This window comes from Plecotus auritus, assembly GCF_963455305.1.
Source record: "Plecotus auritus genome assembly, chromosome: 2".
Taxonomy (NCBI): Eukaryota; Metazoa; Chordata; class Mammalia; order Chiroptera; family Vespertilionidae; genus Plecotus; species Plecotus auritus.
Genome location: NC_137771.1, coordinates 5,709,964 through 5,734,762, shown reverse-complemented (window position 1 = coordinate 5,734,762; position 24,799 = coordinate 5,709,964). Strand labels below are relative to the sequence as shown.

Genomic DNA, 24,799 nt, shown 5'->3' with positions numbered 1-24,799 from the left:
TGCTCTTTGCGGTATACCTCATTTTGAGAGAGGCTAGGAAGCCAAGACAAGTGGAATCGGAAAACTGAGACAGGTAGTTAAATAGCAGTTTGCAGCCATCATATATAGATATAAAATGACCCAATATGTAACATATTTTATTTAATATGTGAAAGTGCAAGGAAAAGGTAAGAGAAATATCCAACAAAATGTTAATGATAATTCTCTCAGTGGTAAGATTTTGCTTTCTGCTTTGTGAATGTTCAATTTGTCAACTGCTTTTGTTTTGAAAACAAAAGACATTATGCGTTCTTTAAATTTTAGAGCTGATTGGTTTATATTAATTATGGATATACTGAAGAAATATGTTCAATAAATTTTTCTAAAATGGGGCAAGAAAGATAGAACCTGCACTAAGAGAGCTAACAAATTATCTTCCTTTAGTATTTTTTCCCCTAAGTAAAGGTATTAAACTAGGATGAAAGTCAGTGACATAAAACTGCTATCAGCAAGAACACCAGAGGATAGCGCCTCAGCCTAAGTGAGAAGGATAGTAATATGCTATTTGCTACAAAAAAGGGGGAGCCGGGGGGCTTAAGCCAGGCATTCCTGAGACTCCAAGCCTCATTTTGCTCTAAAAGAAAGCAAGCATTTAAACAAATGATTGTTTTGTATATATTTCAAAGATATTTGGGGAAAAAAAGATATAATGAGAAGAAAAATTACATATAGCAGATGATGAGAGAAAGGTAAAGCAGTCAATTTACTGAATACCTATAAGCCACCAATTGTTTAAGGTGATTAGGGATATAAAACATAGTCTTAAAATATTCCCTTTTTCCATTAGATTGTCTTTCTTATGAGCTATTTTACAAGGTGAGAAGCTTCCTGAAGTAAGGCAGTAAGAAGGACCCCACAGCCAGACAAAAGAACCACTGAAAAAGAAATAATGTGCTACTTACTCGAACTTGCCAGGAAAATGGATAAATAGCCCAGAATAATTACAGAGTAATTTTTCCCCAAATACCATTTCAGTATTTTCCAAATATAAAGAGAACAATGACAAGAAATGACAGGTAAGTCAAAAAAATCCTCTTTTGTTTTTGCAGTAACCAGAAGACACATAATCAATCCTTAGTTGTTCTCAGATCCAGAGCTATAAATATAAGCTCCACAGCAGGTACTTGTGAAAAATTACAAAATCTGCAAAAAAAATCACACTTTCAACACCAACAGGCCATTAACTTTTGTTCATACAATCAACCAGCCCATTACTGACAAATGCTGAAAGTCATCAGCATTTTGGGAGTCAAGCAAGATGGGAAGAAGCAGAAGAGTTCAGATGATATGCTTGGAACTCAGCAAACACAATTTTATTTTTATCACATACTAAAATGCCTTGCTAGCACACTCCAAAGTAATCAAATGCAATAGAAGTTTAAAAACATGGGAAAACAGAAAGAAATACACCCAACATCTCATCTAGAAGAGGGTGCAACCTAAGTAATGCCCTTCTTTACGACCATAAACTTTATCCCAGTAGAAGAAAAATGTAAGAAATGTAGGGACACCTTCCAGAATTTCCACTTCGTAAGTTGCCACATGAGAAGTCATGAAATATTAAATAATATTGTGTCAGATACAGAAGAAAAAACGAAGTATGTTTTGGATCTGAGGAAAAGGAAGGGAGGCAAAGGTTGCTTTAAGACAGGGGGCAGAAGAAGGATCCCGAGGTAAAAAGGTTCGCAGCAAAGGCAGTGGCCAGTAGACAGGCCTGTGCTGAAGAAGGGGCAGTAATGACGACGGGCTTCCCCAACCCTGACGCTGAGGGACAACCTCCCTAAAGGAGAGAAGGGAACTGACAGTGTGAGACCCTCCCTTTACATACCCATTCCAAAAGTCCCTCTAAAGGACAAAACCGGTTTCAACCAACTCCAACTGAGTAAATGTAGTATCATTTCACAGGCAACTTTACTCCCCACCCCCAACACACACACACACACACACACACACACACACACACACGCACGCACACACACACGCGCACACACACAGCTATAGCTCCCAATCCTGACACTAAGTGCCGCTGGTACTCAAGCTGATCTCAATATATTTTACTGACCTCTTCTTCCTTTGCTGTATAAGTCTCTTTATCGTCTTATTGTTTACCATCTTACATTCCAGTAACTGAGTGTCATTTAATCAATATGGACATGTTACATAAAAAGTAAGCATTCCTGTCTTTGGGAAAAGGAGAGGGAGCCCTAACTGGTTTGGCTCAGTGGATACAGCGTTGGCCTGTGGACTGAAGGGTCCCAGGTTCGATTCCGGTCAAGGGCATGTACCTTGGTTGCGGGCACATCCCCAGTAGGAGGTGTGCAGGAGGCAGCTGATCGATGTTCCTCTCTCATCGATGTTTCTAACTCTCTATCCCTCTCCCTTCCTCTCTGTAAAAATCAATAAAATATATATTTAAAAAAAAAAAAAAAGGAGAGGGAAACTGGCTAGAAGGCTTCAGAAAGAGGGAGTAGGAGGCAAATTTCATGGACTTGTGCCTATTCCTGGTCATTGGTTTAGACAGGCCCTGGAACACTCATCTCTATTTGTAAGATTAAGACTGTGTGTTTTTTTCTTTGCTTTTACAGTACTTTTTAAATTAAATATTTAGTAGATATGTAGCAGATATATTTATGAAATATATGTAGAGTTTAAACAATAACAAAACAAAAGCCCAGGTACTCCCCAGCCAGTTACAGAACATGACTCTCACCCTGCAGTTCCACTGGATGACCCACCCAGATCTCTTTGCTCACCATCCCCCCTCTGAAGTATGCTGAATTTTGTCATTATTACCTTACTTTTCTTCACAGTTTTACCCCATATATGTGTTTATATGGGGTAAGGAATACAGAACACAGCTTTGCATGTTTTGAAATTTATATTAATACTAGAGGCCCAGTGCACGAAATTTGTACACAGGTAGGGTCCCTAGGCCTGGCTGGTGATCAGGGCCAACCTGTGGGGCAACCGGCGGGGCGATCAAGGGGGCCCCTGCTGGCACCCGCCTTGGCTGGCCTGGGGCCTGTGGGCTGGGGGCAGTACTGCATTGAGCATCTGCCCCCTGGTGGTCAGTGCGCATCATAGCGACCGGTCGTTCCACAGGTCATTCCATCATTTGGTCAATTTGCATATTAGGCTTTTATTATATAGAAAAATACATGAGTGTCCTTTGCAGCTTGTGAGGCTGTAGTTTATGTAAGATTTCTGTGTGTGTGTGGGTGTGTAGTGCAGTAATTCTCTTCTTTGCTATATTCTATAATATATATGATATGTACCATGGAGTTCTAGTAAGATGGCAAAGTAGGTAAACACTGTGCTTGCCTCCTCCCAGGACCACAGTTGTAGTTCCAACAATTACAACTAAAATCTAGAACAATCAATGCGGAGAACCCTCTGAAGACTAGCTGAACAGAAGTCTTAAACTAAGGAGTAAGGAAGAAGCCACATTGAGACTGAATAAATAAGTAAATAAAATATAACATGATTAATTTATCTAGTCCCTTGTTGATGGATACTAGGTTGTTTCTAGGTTGATGTTTTTGTTTTGTTTTGTTTTCCTCTAAGAAAAATGAGTGCTGTTAGGAGTTTAAATGCCCAAATCCTCAGCAGTTTTAGTGACTCCCAAAGGAATGCACTACTTGGAAGAGGTTATAAAGAGAAATATGACTGAGCATGAGTAAGATACACAGTTCACAGAATGAATCCTGACAAAGGACAGGTTAAGAGAAAGTAGACATCCCATCTCTCAGGTCAGAGCTCATGGTTAGAGGTGGACAAATAGGAGATGAAGAGCTGGGTTTATCCTACTTCTCTAGCCACACTGTGAAGCACTTTGGCTGCTATGTTATGAAATTCACACTTTGATCTAACTATAATTAGCCCTGGCTTATCCCAAAAAAGACTTAAGGAGATCTCATTCTGATCCAAGGCTAGTGCCTCTTAACCCTTTTGGGGGACAAAGATCTCTAAAAATGTAATGGAAGTGATTACTCCCTCCCAAAGAAAATGCGTAAGACATTTTATTTATTTTTTTTTATTTTGCATATAATTTCAAGGGACCATCTTGACAGACACTTAGAAGTCTATGCATAGGCCCCAAGAAAAGAAACCAAACTAAGATGCAAGTGAGAATTAGGTAATACTAATGAGAGAAAAAATATCTAAAGACTTAAAGACTAGAATACTAAAATTCTAACCACTTAACCAAATAGAAACAATTAAAATTCATCAAAATGCAGCAGGCGACTGTGGTAAGGAGTTAACTAGACAATAAAAAATGCTGCCGCCCTAATTGGTTTGGCTCAGTGGATAGAGCGTCGGCCTGTGGACTGAAAGGTCTCAGGTTCGATTGCGGTCAAGGGCATGTACCTTGGTTGCGGGCACATCTCCAGTAGGGGGTGTGCAGGAGGCAGCTGATCGATGTTTCTCTCTCATCAATGTTTCTAACTCTCTATCCCTCTCCCTTCCTCTCTGTAAAATATCAATAAAATATATTTTTTAAAAAATGCTGCCTAAGTGGGAGAAACTTGGAATATATTGGGATATTATTTAACAAAGCCATTTGTGTATGTACTCGGGTCTCAAAAATGTCAAGGCAGTAACATTTATCTGTGCCATGGAAAATATTCCCTCTGAGACCAGAAAGTGCTTAAGTAAAACTGCTGCTACTCAGTTTTCAGATCTGGCACATTCCCTAAAGTATCCTTCACCCTCTTCTACTTTTTCATAAGCTATCTTTTGGCAGGAACATTCCATCTGCAATCAGCTATAATCCCTGTGAGCAGCAGTTCAGGCCAGCTTGCCAGCATAGAAGTCTTTTAATGCAGCGAACACATGTGGCTACAGCAAATTCATTTCATTTTTTCAATAATTCTAGGTTCAAAATGCATGCTCTCTCCCAACCTTAAGTCCAATGTTTCTTTTTATTTTCAAAGCCATTAATACTTTCTAAATATAGCAAGTGGCTCACTTAAAATCTCTCATTTAAAAAGCTCTCATTTAAAATCTGGATTACATATTAGTCAAATTACTAATAAATCGCCATGTAAAAAAAAGCAGAAATAGAAAATGTTAGTAGAAAACCGAAAACGCCAAAAATCCTAGAGGAAAAAGATTCTGATACAATCAGATAACTAGCTTTCCAAGAACAAACACCTTTCAAGGAACCACAATTACTCAAAGCCCTGAGCCATGACAAAGTAAGTATTTAGCTAGAAACTAGCCCTACTTTTTCCAAGGCCAATTCAGCGAAAGAGCATTTTTGTTCCAGTAGATTAATGGCAATTTAAAAGTCAAATTTCTCCTGCTGAACACTTACATGCAAGAAGCAATCTACTATAGCCAGATGAAGGTGAGAGTACCTATATCTAGTCATAGCACAAGTTCTAATAAGCTACAATTCTGAAAATTTCCCCAAACTTACTGGATGTTTAGTTTATAATTCTATTTATTCCTCAAGGTCTAGCTAAAATGCCCTATCATCTATGAATCTTTCATGTGTCCTTTGCCAAACGCACATTTGCACTTTTTAAAAATCCTTTTTTATGGCAATTATCATTTTCATCACCTTTACTTTGTATTGAGGTTATTTTATGATATCTTATCTCTCCTACCTCGAACTAAAAACTCCTTGAGGGCAAAGTCCTATGGTACATACAATTCTGTAATCCCTACAGGCACACATTATAGTAGACTCTCAAAGAGGAAGGGAAAGACAGAAAGAGCAGGGCAGAGCAAAGCCACTCAGCCTGTAGTCTAGAAAAGTTTTGGACAAAATATGATGGAAAAACCATTGGCAGTTCAGCACTTTGCTTAAGGTGGTCCACAGACTGGTTTACATAGGACTAATATAATATATCCAGACCTACTTTAACAAAATTATTAATTACTTTTAATAATAAAAACCAGCCCTAGCCGGTTTGGCTCAGTGGACAGAGCATCGGCTTGCGGACGGGAAAGTCCTGGGTTTGATTCCGGTCAAGGGCACATGCCCAGGATATGGGTTCGATCCCCCGTAGGGGACGTGCAGAAGGCAACCAATCAATGATTCTCTCTCATCACTGATGTTTCCATCACTCTCTCCCTCTCCCTCCCTCTCTGAAATCAATAAAAATATTTAAAATAATAATAAAAAAAACCAGGCATTTCTTCTTTAATGTTTTATCAAAAGACATATCAAGCCCTAGCTGGTTTGGCTCGGTGGATAGAACGTCAGCCTGTGGACTAAAGTGTCCCGGGTTCAATTCCAGTCAAGGGAACATGCCCGGGTTGTGGGCTTGATCCCCAGTGTAGGGCATGCAGGAAGCAGCCGATCAATGATACTCTCTCATCATTGTTTCTATTTCTTTCTCTCTCTCTAAAATCAATAAAGATACATTTTTTTAAAAGACACATCAATATTTTCAGTGGTTCTGGAAATATTTTTTATGGGTTATAAGCAAGAATGGGTACATAGACATAGCCTCACAAATTCTAAATTTTATGGCCCTATCCTAAAAAGGTGGTCAGCCAGAAATCCTATTTTCTTTTCTAGTTTGTTATCTACCACAAGTGAAATCATCTGAAATCTTTCATCCAGAGTGAATAACATATTTGGGTAATTTTACTTTTCCACCCTAAACTGACGTTATTTTCTATACAATCAAAATAAGGTAAAAAAAGAGCTATGTATCTTTAAAAAATGAGATCTAACACTTTTTTTTAAATTAGCCATCAATAATCTCTTAATGAGCTTTTAATCCATCTGATTAAAAAATACAGCAGTCAGAAAGTCAAGCAGACCCAGACCATTTCTCATAACTACCCAGAACTAAAGAAATTTTACCACATACTATAATAATTTTATTCTCCTGGACAGTCAATGGATTACTGTTCTTTTACAGTCTACGAGAGGCCCAGTGCACGGGGGGTGGGGGGGGATCCCTCAGCCCAGCCTGCACCCTCTCCAATCTGGGACATCCCTCTCATAATCCAGGACTGCTGGCTCCCAACTGCTCGCCTGACTGCCCCTAACTGCTTCTGCCTGCCAGCCTGATCAACACTTAACCACTCCCATGCCAGCCTGATCGATGCCTAACTGCTCCTCTGCCAGCCCGATTGCCCCTAACTGGCCTCCCATGCTGGCCTGGTCGCCCCCAACTGGCCTCTCCTGTTGGCCTGGTTGCCCCCAAATGCCTTCCCCTGCAGGCCTGGTTGTTCCCAACTGCCCTCCCCTGCAGGCCTGGTTGCCCTAACTGCCCTCCCCTGCCAGCCTGGTTGCCCCTAACTGCCCTCCCCGGCCTGGTCACCCCTAACTGTCCTCCCCTGCAGGCCTTGTCGCCCCCAACTGCCCTCTCCTGCTGACCCAGTCACCCCTAACTGCCCTCCCCTGCCGGCCTGGATTCCCCCAACTGTCCTCCCCTGCAGGCCTGATCACCCCCAACTGCCCTCCCCTGCTGGCCATCTTGTGGCGGTCATCTTGTGTCCACATGGGGGCGGCCATCTTGTGTGTTGGAGTGATGGTCAATTTGCATATTATCTCTTTATTATATAGGATAGTCTTTCATGCTAAAGTCACTCATATGTGGAATCTAACGAACAAAATAAACTGATGAACAATATAGATCCAGAGACACAGAAGCATAGAACAGACTGCAGACTCTGAAGGAAGGCAGGGGAGAGTGGGGGGTGGGGGAGGGTGTGATGATCAATCAAAGAACTTGTCTACACTAATAAAAGAGAATCATGCAAATTTACCGTCACTTCGCGACACCCACCAGCCAATCAGGAGTATGCAAATTAACCCAACAAAGATGGAGGCGGCCCCACCCCCCAGCCGCTCCGGGCCTCTGGGAAGCACGCATGCAGGCGCGGAGCGGCCGGGCAAGGCAGGATGCCTGCTATGAGGGGGAGGGCGGGGGGCGGAGGAACTACAGGAGCGGCGCTCCGCTCCGGCTGGAGCTAAGACTGAAGGCTCTGGCCGGAGCGAAGACTGAAGGCGGCGGCCAGAGCGAAGGTCTGGGTCCCGGGTGCTGGAGGAAAACTGGTGCCGGCAGCCAGGAGAAGGAAGGCCTATTGCACAAATCTTCGTGCAATGGGCCTCTAGTATGCATATATGTATGCATAACCCATGGACACAGACAATAGGGTGGTGAAGGCCTGGGGCAATGGGCAGGGGCAGACTAGAAGGGGTCAATGTAGGGAAAAAGGGGGACATACAATATATAATACTTTCAACAATAAAGATTTTTTTAAAAAAGAAATAAAAAATATAATAATAAATAATAATACAATTATTAAATTAAAATAATAGTAAAGTATAGAGCGGTAGGTGGTAATACCCAAATACTCATGTATTCTGGTCATAGCAAGAAGGGACAGAGGAAGAATAGAAAAGGGAAATATAACTGATAGAAAACAACATGTACTTACTAGTCGAGTTGCCCTGCATCTGAATGATGCACTTGGACTCTTTGCTGGTCTCTCGAGAATTGAAAGGCCGCACTCGCACAGCCACCTTCACTGAGGCTCCCGACATCCTGATGGTCTTGTTATATAATTGCAGTCCAGAAATAAAGAATCAAATCTTCTTTTGAAGTTATGTCCAAGTTTCCTTTGAAAATAAAAAAGTTCCATAGAAGGCAGTCAGAATTAAAGAAAGCTTGGGCTAACTTGAGCATATGAACTACTATCTTATATCTTAGGGCTATTTTTGTTTCTATTTCTAAAAACCTCATTCCCTATAAGTCTTATATTCTCAACAGTAAATTATCAATTAGAAAATTAAGACTGAAATCTGTTTTCCTACTCCATTATCTCTTTACCATACCTAAAAAGTCCCTAACCTTAATAGTTTAATTTAATAAAATGTAACTGCAAAATAACAGGCAACTAGCTTACTCTGTTTTTCTTACACAAGTACATTCCCATCTGCAAAAATGACTTATTACCTTAAAGAAATGCACTGAACTTTCTGTATACTTCAATTCCAGCTTGAAACATTCAGTTATATGAATAATAATAAAACAGCAAAGGACAGAGTTCCAGCTCACTCCTTTAACTTCTATGTATTGAGAGATTTCTTTAACTTAGATGGACCCTTTCATATGTATCTCATTTGACCCTCATGACTATCCTGTACAATAAGCAGAGAAGACTCCAAGAGACGGAGGTTCTATCCTCCGACATGCCACTGACTCATGGCAGAATCAAATCACTACATTTTATTGCTGAATGAAGCCACAGGAAAAAAATGTGAACATTTTTCAGAGGAATAATTTCCCTCTCAACAGAAAAAAACAGACACTATTCTGTGAAAAGAATCCATATAAGTAATTTCCACAAGAAAAACCAAATCTTAATCTGTACTCTATCCCGTTAATCTTCTATATATATAAAAGACTAATAGGCAAATTGTCCCCTTGGAAGTTCAACCAGGACAGAGGGAGTTCGATCACTTGCTATGACGTGCACTGATCACCAGGGGGCGGCTCGGAATGAAGGAAGGCGGCAGCCGGCAGCTGGCAGCCGGGGAAGGAAGGGCTGGCTGGCAGACAAAAGGAAGGCCCTGGCCCGCAGCCAGAAGGCCCTGATCGGCCCTGATCACTGGACAGGCCTAGGGACCCTACCCGTGCAGGAATTTTGTGCACCAGACCTCTAGTATAAACATATTCCAGAACCAAACAAAAGAAAAATACTTTTGTGTGCAATTAGCAGGGAACAACAACAGAACTTAATTTAAATCTGACCAGTTTTTCTCCACATAACTAAGTAGGAATGCTAACCTCAGTTGCACAACTACAAAAGTTTTCCACAAGGCATAAAAAAAATTTAAAAAAGCTACTCACTACTTCATTACCTATCTTATTTTCTCAACAGCATCATCACTATTTGGAAGTCTTGTTTTTTGAAACATGTCTATTGTCCATCTCTCTCACACCACCATCAAAATGTTCACAGATCTTATTCACTAGCACTTAGAACAGTACCCAATGAAAGAACTCAGTAAATGTTTGTTGAAAGAATGAATTAATGAATTATGTTTCCCAGTTGTAAAAATTGTCTGTTCAAGTCCTTTGCCTGGTTTACTGACTTTTGTTTTTGTTCCAAATGATTACAGTATTTATTAATATTGATCTTTTCATATTTGCTAAAATGCCTTTGCCAGTCCCTTTCCTATTTTATTTTACATTAAACAGATAGTTCTTTTTTAAAAAATGTTTTTTATTGATTTCAGAGACAAAGGGAGAGTGAGAGATAGAAACATAATGATGAGAGAGAATTATTGACCAGCTGCCTCCTGTACATACCACACTGGAAATCAAGCCCGCAACCCAGACATATGCTCTGACAAGGAATTAAACCATGACCACCTGGTTCATAGGTTGATGCTCAACCACTGAGCCATACTGGCCAGGCAGATAGTTCTTTTTTAATATATTGAATATTTATTGTGATCACATTTTTCAAATGAAAGCTTAGAGTTTTTAACCCTCCCAATCAATTTGGCATGATCTAAGTTAACTACAGTACTTTGCCATGAGAGAATGAATGAAGCCATCAGAAAAAGAACACATTTCAACCTCTAGAGTTCATTTTGATACACAGCCATCATCTCAACATTTAACATGTCCCATTACTTTCTCTCCAAACTAGCAATCTCTGCCAATCTTCCTATTTATATCTGGCCCATACCATAAATCTTAAGAGTCATCTTTGTTTTCCTCTCTTTGAATTCTTTTATTAGTGTTAACATTATTAATGAAATGCCATATGAAAACTTTAAAAACTAATTTGCATTTTCTATCTCTTCCTTCCTCTCATTCCCATTGCCATTACCCCACTCTATGTTCTTACTACCTCATGCTTAGCATACTTGGAATGGCGGAACTGATCTTTGAGCTTTTAGGGGTTTCTTGGGGTTTTTTGTGTGTGTGTTTTAAATGTTTTTATTTATTTCAGAGAGAGGAAGAAAGAAGGAGAGAGAGGTAGAAACATCAATGAAGAAAATCACTGACCAGCTTCCCGCTGCACGCCCCCAACTGAGGATCGAGCCTGCAACCCTGGCATGTGTCCTGACCAGGAATCAAACCCAGACCTCCTGGTTCATGGGTCAACATTCAACCACTAAGCCACACCAGCCAGGCAAGCTTTTAGTTTTAATTAGGGTTGATAAAACAGAATCGTACAAAGGTCTTTTTTTTAAAAAATATATTTTATTGATTTTTTACAGAGAGGAAAGGAGAGGGATAGAGAGTTAGAAATATCGATGAGAGAGAAACATCGATTCAACTGCCTCTTGCACACTCCCTTCTGGGGATGTGCCCGCAACCAAGGTACATGCCCTTGACCATAATCGAACCTGGGACCCTTCAGTCCACAGGCCGACGCTCTATCCACTGAGCCAAACAGGTTAGGGCCGTACAAAGGTCTTTTGAAACACATATGGTGACAGAAACTAGACTTTGGGTGACGAACATACAAATGTAGTATTATAAAGTTACACACCTGAAATTTATATGATGTTATTAACCAATGTTACCCAGTAAATTTAATTGAAAAAAAAAAAGCAAATGAGCCTAAACTCCCTAGCCTGGTATTGGACAGTGTTGAGATAGGCCCCAGGTATGGGTTGTTTAATTTCCCAAAGATTATGTTGCAAATCTCCAGCTAAGAACCCTGCTTTATGCAACTGTTTAACCCTGCTGTAATATTACTCTTTCCAAAGCATGACTTGCAATTTCACTTCCAAACTCAAGAACTTTCTCTCATTTCCCAGTGCTTAAAAAATCAAGATCAAAGTCAAGGTATTCTGTGTTCTAGTCAAGCTTCTTTCTTATGCCACCCATATTGTTCTTTCACTCCTCCTAACAATTTCTCCTACAATGGGCATATGGATTTTCATTTTCTCCTCTATTTGACAGTTTAGCTCCAGTCTTACCTCTTCCAAAATGGCTGCCCAAACGTTCCAGGAATCGCTGGTATTTCCTGCAGCATTTATAGCCCCCACCACATTGTGAGAACACGATCATTTTACATGACTGCATTCTATCTTGTATTGTTCTTTAAGAGCTTCCCAAAGTAAAAACCCTACTTTCTCAAAAATCTCTTTGAACTTGGGCTTCTTGAAAAAATGGCTATTTTCAAGTCTAGGCAAGAAATTTCAAGATGATCCTGGAACATGTTAGTATGATCATAAGCAAGAAATCTGTCAAAAATGAATAAGGTCATGCCCTAACCGGTTTGGCTCAGTGGATAGAGCGTCAGCCTGCGGACTGAAGGGTCCCAGGTTCGATTCCGGTCAAGGGCATGTACCTTGGTTGCAGGCACATCCCCAGTGGGGGGTGTGCAGGAGGCAGCTGATCGATGTTTCTCTCTCATCGATGTTTCTAACTCTCTGTCCCTCTCCCTTCCTCTCTGTAAAAAATCAATAAAATATATTTTAAAAAAAAAATGAATAAGGTCATGGCAAAGGGACACAAATGCCAACTTAAAGGGACTCCAGATAGGATAATTAAAATATAAAAATACATACATACATAGTACAAATAGAGTGAAAAACATCAAATATATAAATTCATGAGTTTATAATACCTTAAAAAAACTCATTATTCTGCAGACCGGCAAATAAATCCAAAGAATTGGGCACATATCCAATTTGTATATCCTGTATAAACTATATTCCAGCCCGGCCGGTGTGGCTCAGTGGTTGAGCATCGACCTACGAACCAGGAGGTCACGGTTCAATTGCCAGTCAGGGCACATGCCTGGTTGTGGGCTCGATCCCCAGTGTGGGATGTGCAGCAGGCAGCTGATCAATGATCCTCTTTCATCATTGATGTTTCTATCTCTCTCTTCCTCTCTGAAATCAATAAAAATATTTTTTTTATAAAACAAAACTATATTCCAGAATAGCCAGAGTCAATGTTGGCAAGTTCTTCAAAGAAAAATTCCAGCTAATAAATGCAGAAGAAATGACAGAATTAGAATGTCACCATTTTCCAACCTTACTGATATAAAGGCTCGCCGCAACAATCATCACTGGCTGCTAAAAAGCCTTAGATGAAAGTCTGGTTGATGTGGGAACATTACAGTGTATGTTAGGCGACGACATCTGAATCAAACTGAACGTTACTAAACGTGGGACACCTAGGTGGGTTATGCTCCATGTGCTGTAACAGGAAACCCAGCAAAACCTATTAAGTACTTTTATCCCTGACCCTCAAAAAAAACACAACTGCATAGAATCAAGCGTCAGATCTAACTACCAGTTTACAGGACATAAAGGAAGCAAAGAAGCAATTTAAATGACACCTAAAAGATACAATCAGCCAAACCCAGAATATGGAAAAATCTACAGGTCAAGTCACCCAGTTTCTTCAAATAAATGGGAGAGGAGGCATAATTAAAGAGACTCGTGTTAGTTGTCAACCAAATGCAGTGATTTTTTAATCAAGAAAACCTGTAAAAAAGTATTTTTTATATAATCATAGAAGTCTAGACATAGACTGGGTATCAGATGATATTAAGGAATTGCAAATAAACAAAGGCTGAAACCTCCTTGCTGGGTTTTAGATATAAGGTACATATTCATTTGCAAGTAGGAAGCAAAACACTAAGATATGTAATAATCTAATGTCCCTATACCAGTGGTTCTCAACCTTTCTAATGCCGCAACCCTTTAATACAGTTCCTCATGTTGTGGGGACCCCCAACCATAAAATTATTTTCGTTGCTACTTCATAACTGTAATTTTGCTACTGTTAATGAATCGTAATGTAAATACGTGTGTTTTCTGATGGTCTTAGACTCTACAGCAGCAGTTCTCAACCTGTGGGTCGCAACCCACAGGTTGAGAACCGCTAGCAGGGTCGCCTAAGACCATCGGAAAACACAGATATTTACATTACGATTCATAACAGTAGCAAAATTACAGTTATGAAGTAGCAACGAAAATAATTTTATGGTTGGGGGTCCCCACAACATGAGGAACTGTATTAAAGGGTTCCGGCATTAGAAAGGTTGAGAACCACTGCCCTATACCATATACTTCTCAAAATACTGTGACTCCTCTGCCTAGCTTTCCTGCCAGCATTTCATTCAACATAACACAACCAAAGTCAAAGTATCTCTCCACCTCCCATGAACAACACAGGCTCTCCCATTTCTTTTCTATTTCTCTTACGGTTCTCACCATCCTCCTGTGCCCACACAGGTCAAACAGCTGTTTCCTCTATCCATCTAATCAACTGTCAAATCTCCTGGCTTCTACCTATAAAATCCTATTTCTACCACCACTTTCCCTTTTAGGGCCTTCAATACTTCTCACCCAAGGCTGTTAACCTTCCTAACCACTTTTTTTCTTACTCCTACCCAACTGTACACACAATACTGCAATTTCATTGACTCCATCCATACTACACAATATTGCTGGATTCATCTTCCTGAAGTACAAGTCTGTTCATATAATTGTCCACTTAAAGATCCTCAAAGCTTCTCTACTGTCTACCAAGCAACGATGGAACTCCCCGCAGTGGCATTCAATGTGTTCTGCAACATAAACCACCTATTTTTCCTAGCCCACAAAACACTGCCTTACATCCACATTCCTTAACCACCACCCACCAGAGGGCTTCCTAAAAGTGTCTAATGTTTTTGTGTCCCTATGCCTTTGTTCCAACATTCCCTCTACCCACTTTGTGCTTCCTCCTCTTCAGTTCTTCTCAAAATCCAGTTTATTTTTCTGGGACCTTCTCATATGCTACATCTCTAAAGCCCTCATAGATTCTCCCCACTCCTCAAACCAAATACAAACGTTTCTCCATTTAATACTGTTCAATTCATTAATTCTACCCAGGGCAGAATAAGTTACGTTTCTTATCTCTTCCGTAGATTTTAAGTTCCCTGAGGACGAGAACAGAATCTTAGTCATGCTTCTAATGCCCCTTATCACAGGGTCTTGAATATATAGAGGTTAAAATATTTTAGTTGAATTCCTAATTACTGTGTGTCAACAGAGTGATGGAATAAAGAAAGTTGTTCCAAAACACAGACAGGAGAAAGGATAAAGTTAATTTCAAATTTCTTCCTAATTAAAGTTAACAGTCATTCTTTTTTGAAAGTGATATGTACATTTTAAAATTACTTTCCCTAAACAACCTGAACCTAAATATTTTTTTCTGCTTTAACTCTCCTGTAATAAAACTGCAACCATCTCTACAATGAGTTAAAACTGTATACAGTAATAAGAAACTACAGTTAAGTGGACAATTGAAAGTGTTACTCTGTTACCATTATAAATAGTATCTCTTTTAACGGAGATGTCCATCAAAGCGTTACAGCTTCAAAACTCCCTGATCCTTTTTTAAAAATGGTTAATTATATAAATCTGAAATCGAGTTTAAATTCCAATGACAAACAATAATTACAGACTATTTTAAAGAAGTTATATAAAAACAATAAAAAGTAATTTAAAAATACATTTTCCAAATTTTGAAAAACCAGAAGAAGAAAGACAGGTAGGAAAGGCAGCCATACATACTCTGAATCACTTACACAGCCTCAGTTCTAGACTGTTCCTCTGACCACTTTTCCTTCCTTATGACATACAAATAGAAGCCTTAGGAAAGTGGAATGGAGCAAAAATTCCAGGAGCATTCACTAACAATAAAGGAGTAAACATTTAATAAAAATAAAAACGTTTAGGACTAATTCATTTTAATTTTTTTAACTATTTGCCCAATTGCTTAATTTTGATCTTGTGCAATTCTCACTTGTCTTCAGAGGTACCCTGGATTAGTAGGAACCTAAGAGGAAGACTAATTCTCAAACTGACCTTTCAGCAAAGTGAACAAGAACAAAATACTAGCCATTTCTAAGCCATAAGCATCTATAGACATAAGCGGCGGACCTTTTTTAATTAAATTCAAAATATCATGGCAGTTAACTGGCTAGTTTTAGTAGGTTTGTTTTTGTAATATCCCTTTTCTATAGAAAACAGCCAGGATTACATTCCTAAAACAGAGGTCCGTTCATGTGCAATTGGTTCCCACAGCCTCAGAACATAAACTAAAAACTGAAGGGCCTCCACAATGCAACCTCCTTTCCCAGTCTCAGTTTTCACCGCCCAATTTTAGCCTTCTCCACCACCACGCACCCTCTTACTACACCAAACATTCAATCTGTGGAAGCCCAATCTCCCTTCTTCCTATTATACATCCCTATCTTCTGAGGACAAAGTCAAATGTCACCATGAGTCAGGAAGCATTAATTCATGCATTCCTTCGTGTCCCCCTTTCTGAGCCAAAAGTCCTATCTTCTTTTCTCTTTGCACCCGAAAAACACTTGCTGATACCTCATTTTTCTATTATTTCATTTTGCCCTATGGTACAGTCAGTAGTTCACTTAACTGTCCTACACTGATACTTTATTTAGTACATGTTTTTCACAAGTGAAAATAAAATTTAACCAAGAAATAGTCTTTCAAAATCAATATTCGTACAATTTGCTGCACAAGCAAGCCTATTTAAAAGATAATCTTTTCCACTTAATCACATTTCAAGGAATGTATTATAACTTGACTGGGTACCCAAAAGTATCGGTCGGTAGTGAGTCCATTTTGAGATGCTATGAATATTTCCTTGTTATTATAAGTTTTGCATCTCTCCATCTATATTTTCCATGAAGACCAAGCATGTTTTAGGATCCAATAATACTGTGTCACTGACCATGGCTATACTGATAAAATGGCCCCTTTCAAAATGTAAAAACTTATTTTTGTATATGAATTACCTGTCTATTCTTGGTTTCTGACTCCATAGACAAAAATCAGCCATGAGCCAAGCTGTGAAAGCTTAAAATGGACCACGTTAGAAAACTTCTTTCTGCCTCCCAACCCAGTGCTAAGAATCAGACGGCACAGGACGAGTCACCTGGCAGACTGGATTTTCAGTCTCAAATGGGACTACAATTAAGAAGTCAAGGATCCTCCTTTGCACTGATAACATGATTTTATTCTCATAAACCAAAAGGTGCTCAAGAAAACAATAGCTCCTATGGCTTAAAACACTATTCTAAATGAGAGTGATTTTTTTCCTTTTCTCTTGAAAGTTGGGATAGTTAGTTCATTCTAGTCTCTGAAGCTACATCCTATTATTTTATTCTGGCTGATCCACAGGGAACTCTGCTACTCAAATACCAACAGAGAAGTTCTCTATTGTCAAAGTGGATGACAACATCTACTCCAGGCTAAAATGAGCTAAAATTTGGCATGAGTCAAGAATTCTTGTGAAATCTGCCCCTGACTACACCTATCTATATCTGGGCAAGAATGCAGGTCAAACTTTTCTCTGTGTCAACAATGTGTCGATCTTGCCACAGGATAAACCGGTACCCAAAGGTTAATATGTTTGTTTTTGTTTAGGTGACAACATAGAATACAAGTACTCTAGGCTCTCACCGGGGTTAAATAATGAGATTCTGCCGGGATACTCAGATTTATCTTTATAGAAAGTTATACACCTGAACCACATTAGTCATATCTTCCACAGAAAAGACTTGTTATATTTTAATGCTGTATTCTCAGTTTGGAAAGTGAGTGGATTACTTTTTTTACAAAGGTCTTTGAAGAACATTTCTTCCTTTTACTTAATGACCTGTTGGAAACACTTAGTATGTACATGCTTGTATCAAGATGACTTATAACACTTTTCTTTTAGAAAGTCTTTAGAATTTATTATCAGAAAAAAGTTTTTCTTTTTTTTTTTTTAAATATATTTTATTGATTTTTTACAGAGAGGAAGAGAGAGGGATAGAGAGTTAGAAACATCGATGAGAGAGAGACATCGATCAGCTGCCTCCTGCACGCCCCCCACTGGGGATGTGCCCGCAACCCAGGTACATGCCCTTGACCGGAATCGAACCCGGGACCCTTCAGTCCGCAGGCCGACGCTCTATCCACTGAGCCAAACCGGTTAGGGCAGAAAAAAGTTTTTCTTGACAAACCATTAGGTTTCTTTTACCAAAATGAAAATTGTATAATTTATCTTTCCCTTTTACCTTGAATTCCAAGTTTCACAACTAATTACAATAACCATGTTAGACAAATTGCTGCAGTTAGTATATATTTACTTTTTCCTCGTGTTCCGTAGATTTTTGTTTCTTATCCATATTTTAACAGCTTCATTGTATATATGGTATTTGCAGTAAGCTGCTCAAATTCTTTTTAGATGCAGTAAGTGCTATAAATTATAAATAAAGAGAACTCTCCTGTAATAGCCTCGTCTGCTATGTAACATTAGAAATATGGTATGTACTCAAAATTCTGGTTCCTAAAAACAAATAAAGTTATGCAAAAATGTGTGTTGAAAGAATTTGATAGCCATGTGAGTGGCCAGAACAGCAGGAAGCCCAAGAGACTGAAACTAGCCCCACCAAAACACCAGCAGACAAAGACTCAACCAGGAGGAGCGAAGTGAGCAATACTTCCAATCCTGCAAAGGTGTGAAGGGTGCCCCTGTTCTCAGCAATAAGGACCTGGAGACCTGCGCAAAAGCAGGGTCAGTGAAGTGGAGCTAGTCTGTGGTGGTCTTGGGAGTAATTAGAAGGCAAAGAAGTAGAAATGCAAGTATCCTTGCAGCTGGTTGTGGGCGGCAGGAGAGAGAATTAGGAGCATATAGAAACAAAGGAGGGATTTCTCTCCTCCCACATCCCCCTTTCTCCCCCTCCACATCCCTTTTTTAAATTAAGAAAGACGTGAATGTTTCTATACTTTATTTATTGGGTGCCTACAACGTGCCAGGCAGTTCCAGCAGTCTGGGATAAATCAATGAACAAAACAGATAAGCATCCCTGCCATGGAGGAGCTTACATTCTAGTAGGGGGAGAGAGGGCATTAATAAATTATGCCCAGCCGGTATGGCTCAGTGGTTGAGCACTGACCCATGCACCAAGAGATCACCAGTTGGATTCCCATCAGGGCACAAGCCCGGGTTGCGGACTCAATCCCCATTAGGGGGCATGCAGGAGGCATGATGTTTCTATCGCTCTCTCCTCCTCCCTTCTTCTCTAAAATCAATAAAAAATACATTTTTTAAAATAGTAAGTTATAGAGAATGTTAGTGATAATATTCTTGAAAAGCATTATGAGGGAGTACAGCAAAGTCAGGGAGGTGTGGAGTGTAGTGGGGAGGAGTGCTGTGCAGGTGCATAAATGAGGTCAGGGTAGGCCTGAAGAGGGGGTGAGACTTGAAGTGAAGGACTCAGCCAACCAGATTTCAGGGAAGAATGTTCCAAGCAAAAGAGTTAGAGCAACGGCCATCAGGTGGGAATGTACCTGCTGTATTCAAGGAACTGTGGGGACCGCCTGACAGGGGGGAAGAGGAGTAACCAATGATAAGGCCCTAAAATTAGAAGGCAGTGATATCCAGGATACAGGCCAAGGGATTAGCTGAAGTTAGGGAAGATAAGAAAGAAGGCAGAGAAGTTTGTAAGCAGAGGGAGAGGAAGCTGAGGGAGTGCATGCCTTTTTTTCCCTATGAGGCGTCAGGTAAGGTTTTATGTGAGCATGGAGCAGTGGGAAGGCTTGAGTAAAGTGATCAAGATTTTAGAAAAGCCACTGTGGAGAACCGGGAAGGGAACTGAGCAGAGCCGGGAAGGTAACTTGGAAAGATACCAAAGGGAGACCTAAGACTATACACATTGTGGTACTAATCCCAGTACAATGTGAAGTTTCTCCATGACACAGAGTAAAATCAGAGGTATGGATGGTAGAAATGATGCAAGGCCGGCATCTGCACAGTGGGTCTTGCAGAATAATAAAGAATAATTAAAAACTGCATAGCCAGAAAATAGCTGAAGCAATGCACCCCAGAAATGAAAAGGAAGACAAAGGATATAGAAGAGGCTGATGGTCCAGGAGACTTGAGTTGGGAGAACACACAGAAAGAGACTGCGAAAATGAGAGCTATAAATTATCAGAGTTTAAGACCTGACGGCAAATTTGACATCTTTAGTAGATCTGAGGGTGACGATGTGTTAGAAGATGTGGCCACAATTCTGAGTTACTGGAACAGAATGAAACCAGCATTCGCTTGAGCTGAAGTCAAGGAATTTTAAGGTTAAGGGTAGTTAGTTACAAAGTAAGCTTAGCATGATGGTTACTTACTACTTCTAGTGACCTGAGGAAGTCACTTAACCTCTGTTTCAGTTCATTCATCTATAAAATGGGGATAACAGTATCTATCTCATATGGTTGTTGTAAGGATAAAATTAGTGAATAAGTGCAAAGTGCTTAGAAAAGAGCCTGGCATATACCGGTAGAAAGAGCCTAATATGGTTATTATTGTTGCTGGGATGATGTCAGAAATTCAGATGGGCCCTAGCCAGTTTGGCTCAGTGGATAGAGCGTCAGCCTGTGAACTGAAGGGTCCCAGGTTCGATTCTGGTCAAGGGCACATACCCGGGTTGCAGGCTCGGTCCCCAGTGGGGGCATGCGGGAGGCAGCCAATCAATGATTCTTTCTCATCATTGATGTTTCTCTCTCTCCCTCTTCCTTCCTCTCTGAAATCAATAAAAATAAAATTTTTTAAAAAAGAAAGGAATTCAGATGGACAAGAGAACTATGTTAAGTATCAAAGTCATCAAATACAGCAATGGTCGAGGATGGCATAGTTGAATGATATGCTTTGGTGTAAACAATGTGGTATTATTTAAAATATTTTAAAACCCATCATTTACATATGACAAAACATATTCACAAAAGCCATAAAAGTGCCACTTGAGTCTTAGGTGAAAGTGTTATACGGGAGAAAGGCTCTGACTGAAAACCATGGAAGCCACCACGGCTGGGCAGCAGCAGCACACTCACTGTATTATCACAGGGAAGAGGTGCCGTTACCTTACCTTACCATAGCTCTTCAAATGGTAACACGTAAGTTCCTCGAAGGTAAAAAATTAAATCTCTTCCTGCACTCTCAATTAATTAGCAATGAATGCCATAAAAGTGAGCATCAACGAATCACTGGACCATTAACCAAAACGTCAGAGGCACACAACACCTTTTCCAGGTTTTCCTATCACAGTCACATCTGTTTCATTTACTAATGAGCTGCAAGGAAAAAGTTCCAAATGTATTTAGATTTATTCACACCCTGTGGGGGACTCCAGTATCTGTTCCAATAAGGCTATTTTTCAAAGAGAACTACATGAAGTGGACATGCTATACCTTTCACTTGGAGCCTTGTGAAACTATATCCTCTCAGTTTACAAGACCAAGGGGCTATGCTTATGCCTGGAAAAGACCTGCTGTGATTAGCAACCTGCCAAGGGGCTTACAAAAAGAAGGCAGGGGCCCACTGTTGTCCTTGACTTTGGAGCCGGACAAGACCATAGCAGGGAAGTGGCTAGAAAGCTTTGGCTGTGGAGACAGATACTCTGTTGGCACTCTTCTTGGGAGTTTATTCCCTGCACAAATTCAAAGAGGCAAGACCGTAAAAAGAAAAACTGCATTCATATCTGGTCTTGAAAAGCAAAAACTGTCTGTTCTAAGCCTTAGAAGCTGTACTTTATGGGACAAATTTTGGAAAAACATTCATCAGGGCAGAGTGGCACAGACTCATAAAACCTTGCCTCCAACCAGGTCTGATTTTACCAAATGGTGAAATTATATTAAATCACAATTTTTCAGACTTTTTTTTTTTTACACTAATAAAGTCACTGTAAAAACTTAAAATGTGTATTTCTTAATTGGGGCATGAAATTTTAAAACAGACATTCTGTACTTCTCTCATATTAATGTAATGCAAAAAACCCACTAGTTTCTGAATCAAAAGCCACTTTTGATTCAACCAAGTTTTAAAAGGAAATCTTAATAATAAAAGGAAGTGTTACGACTTCTCTTAGAAAACCTTATCCAAAATTTTTAAAAATTTCAACTTAGGTTATAGGAACGTATTCATTAAGAAATGGAGTTTGAATGAAAGCAAAGGACATAAAGGAGGTGGGCATGGCACTCTCCTGGGCCTGTCCACATCCAGGAGGTGGGAAAAGACAGATTACAGGTTCCTGCTGAATTCCGTTGGTGATCGCTTCCAGATCTGCTCTCGGATGCCAACATGCGTGCAAATCTTCGCATCCCATCCTCAAACAGTGCGTTAACAACCCCTCTGGTCTCATAACCCAGCAGCCATACCAAGTTCATTAGAAAGCATCACCGCACTTCTTAAGGAACTCGAGCTGAGATTATATTATGACTAAGCCACGCTGACAAAACGCCAGCCTTTAAGTGAAACATCCACCATGACACCACTTCTTAAGAGCTATTCCAGTCCAATCACCAGACCTTCCTTAGGCTCAGACAGACCCATCTGTGACACAAAGCCACACGTTCAATGTCAGGAGAACAGCTGCCTGGAACAGTGAGCAAGGGATCTGTCGACGCTCTAATTTCAGCTCCTGCAGATTCCACAAAGATGACAACCTGCGTCCTCGGGAATGCTGCCGCAGGCCTCTCCCACTGTCAGAACGTCCCAGCCACCTAAACCACTGCACGGGAGCTGCCGCGAAAACCTACCCTCCCGTGCACGGCACCGAGGCCTCCATCCCGGTGTATGGGCCTGAACAATCCTGCCCTCGGCTACGGACATGTAAAGGCATCACCGAGCGAGCCTCCACCGCCTTGGCCACAGAAGATGAATATGGAAGAAACTCGGTATTTCACGCCAACGAGAATGGGATCTTGCAGACACTTCGCCATGGCAGCTCAGTGAGCGACCCACCAAGGAGAGGGAGTGATGTGGGAGTCCAGTTCTGGTGGCGGGGCCCGGATTGCTCTGTGCTGCCCGAACAATGACGAGCTCGCCGGAGCAGCCGCCCCACCCCCACGGCGTGGCTTCTGGCAAGGCTCGCCGCCCAGAAAGCTGCCAGGGCTGTCAGTCGGTGCCTTCGGCAACAGGACTTGGCTCCGAAAGGTTCTGTCAGCTCATCCTCCCAACATGGCTGCCCGAGTCATCCCGGCTGCGGGCGCCGACCACACAGCCCGCCGCGCTGGCCAGCCGCCAGCGAGCCCCCTCCCGCCCGCCCGCCCGCCTTCTCCGCCCGCTCCCCTCTCCAGTCCCGGCGCCATCGGCTTCCCCGCCACCCGAGGCCCTTTCCTGCCCTCGTCTGACATATAGGCACAGCCACATTCCTAGCGGGGCCCCGATGCCAACCATAAGCGGGGAGAGGGGACGGGGGCAATCAGTAAGGGGGGGGGGGGGGCTTCGAAACGGAGCAGCGCCGTCTCCACGGAGCTGCAATGCGCGCAGAGCGGCGGGAGCGGACAGACAGCCGCGGGCCTGCTGACCGCTGGGCACAGCCGGAGCTGGGCACAGCCGGAGCTTGGCACAGCCGGAGCTCGGGGGAAACGGAGGGTTGGTGCGGGGCACTGCGGGGACCAGCAGGCCGCTGCACCCAAACCCGGGCTCGCCGCTGGCCCCAGAGGGTCCCCTGCTCCCCGAGGGCGATGTTCCCCACCCCACTCGGTGCCTCGGTGGGGAAGCGCCCTCCGTGCCCGCCGCTCCCGCCCCGCCCGGCGCTTCCTCCGCTCCGACGCCGCCCGGACCCCGGCCCGGCGCCCCTCCCCCCGAGACGGGCCCTCCCAGTCCGGCGGCAGCAGCGCCCACCGTCCGTCTTACCTCAGCCGCGCTGCGGACCGATGGGCGGGCGGGCCGGGTCAGCAGCCGCCGCGGCGCGCGAGGGTGCGGGGGACCGAGCACGGACGCTCCTCAGCGCGAGCAGCGGCCGCCGCGAGCCGCAGGGCACCTCCTCTCAGCCCCATCACGCAGCGGCCCGGTCCCGCAACGAGGGCCACGGAGGGCGGGAGGGCGGGAGAGCGGGGGGCCTGGGCGCAACGACGAGCCGGCGGCGGCGGCTGCGGAGCAGCTCGGACTCGCGCGGGCGCCTGCGAGGACCGCCGCCGTCTGAGTGCCCCGCGTCAGTCCTCGCGAAGCTCCGCCCGCAGCCGCCTGCGCGGGACACCGCCCCGAGCCCGGCCGCCGCGCGTCACCTCGGCCCGCCCTGCGCACGCGACTGGCACGGAAAACCGCCAATCGGAGTGCAGAACTCGAGGCGGCCGGCCAATCGCAGGGAGAGCTGCAGGGGGGCTGGTGAGAGCTGCAGAGACGCCGGCGCGCCCCCTGGTGGCCTAGAAGCCCGCTCGGGTGCGGGGGCGCGGGGTGGGCGAAGCCGGCAGGCAGAGTCCCCTCCCCAGTGACCCCAGAAGGGCGTTAGTCGCCGCGCCTGACCAACCGGATGATCCGCCTTGTAAGGGGACAAAGCTTGGCGAAGCGGGGCGGGGCAGGTGGGGTGCGGGGGGAGGCGGACGCCTGCGGAGCAGCTGAGATTAATGTGGGAGGCGGTCGAGCGTGCAATCGTTGTCTGTTTGGGACATGTCTGTCACGGCGAAGCCGCCCAACGCGGTGCAGTCGGAACTGAAACACGCACAGGGTTGAGTGTCTTATCCCGCAGAAAGCTTCCCGGCCCGTTCTTACCGAGCCCGATCACACCTCCCACACGCCACCTTGGGAAGAAAGGCGGAATGAGTAATGGAAAACCATGACTTGGTGGGCATTCAACTTGTCTCCGTGGGAGACAGTGCGCTGTAAGGGCCGAGAAGAAAGGAAGAAAATGCTTTGTATGGCCCCTGAGTGAACGAGCCGAGCTCCACCCTGGGAGATGCCCTTGAAGGAGGATTGTTGGAATTCAGAAAGCGGGAGAACACAAGAGCTCCAGGAGCGATGTTTAAAAA

General features: G+C 42.7%; 1 protein-coding gene across 11 annotated transcripts in view; it reads right to left on the bottom strand.

The window, feature by feature from the left end:
* Window positions 1-24,086, bottom strand: part of KIF1B (kinesin family member 1B) — a 138,735-nt gene extending 114,649 nt beyond the window's left edge. For all 11 annotated transcript variants that reach the window (XM_080656795.1, XM_080656803.1, XM_080656799.1 and 8 more), the window contains exons 1-2: window positions 23,688-24,086; window positions 8,449-8,629 (exon numbers count right to left, since the gene is read on the bottom strand). In XM_080656795.1, coding sequence (XP_080512921.1) covers window positions 8,449-8,554 — 106 coding nt within the window. In that variant the 5' untranslated portion in view covers window positions 8,555-8,629; window positions 23,688-24,086. The remainder of the gene's footprint in view (window positions 1-8,448; window positions 8,630-23,687) is intronic.
* Window positions 24,087-24,799: the final 713 nt, after the last annotated feature.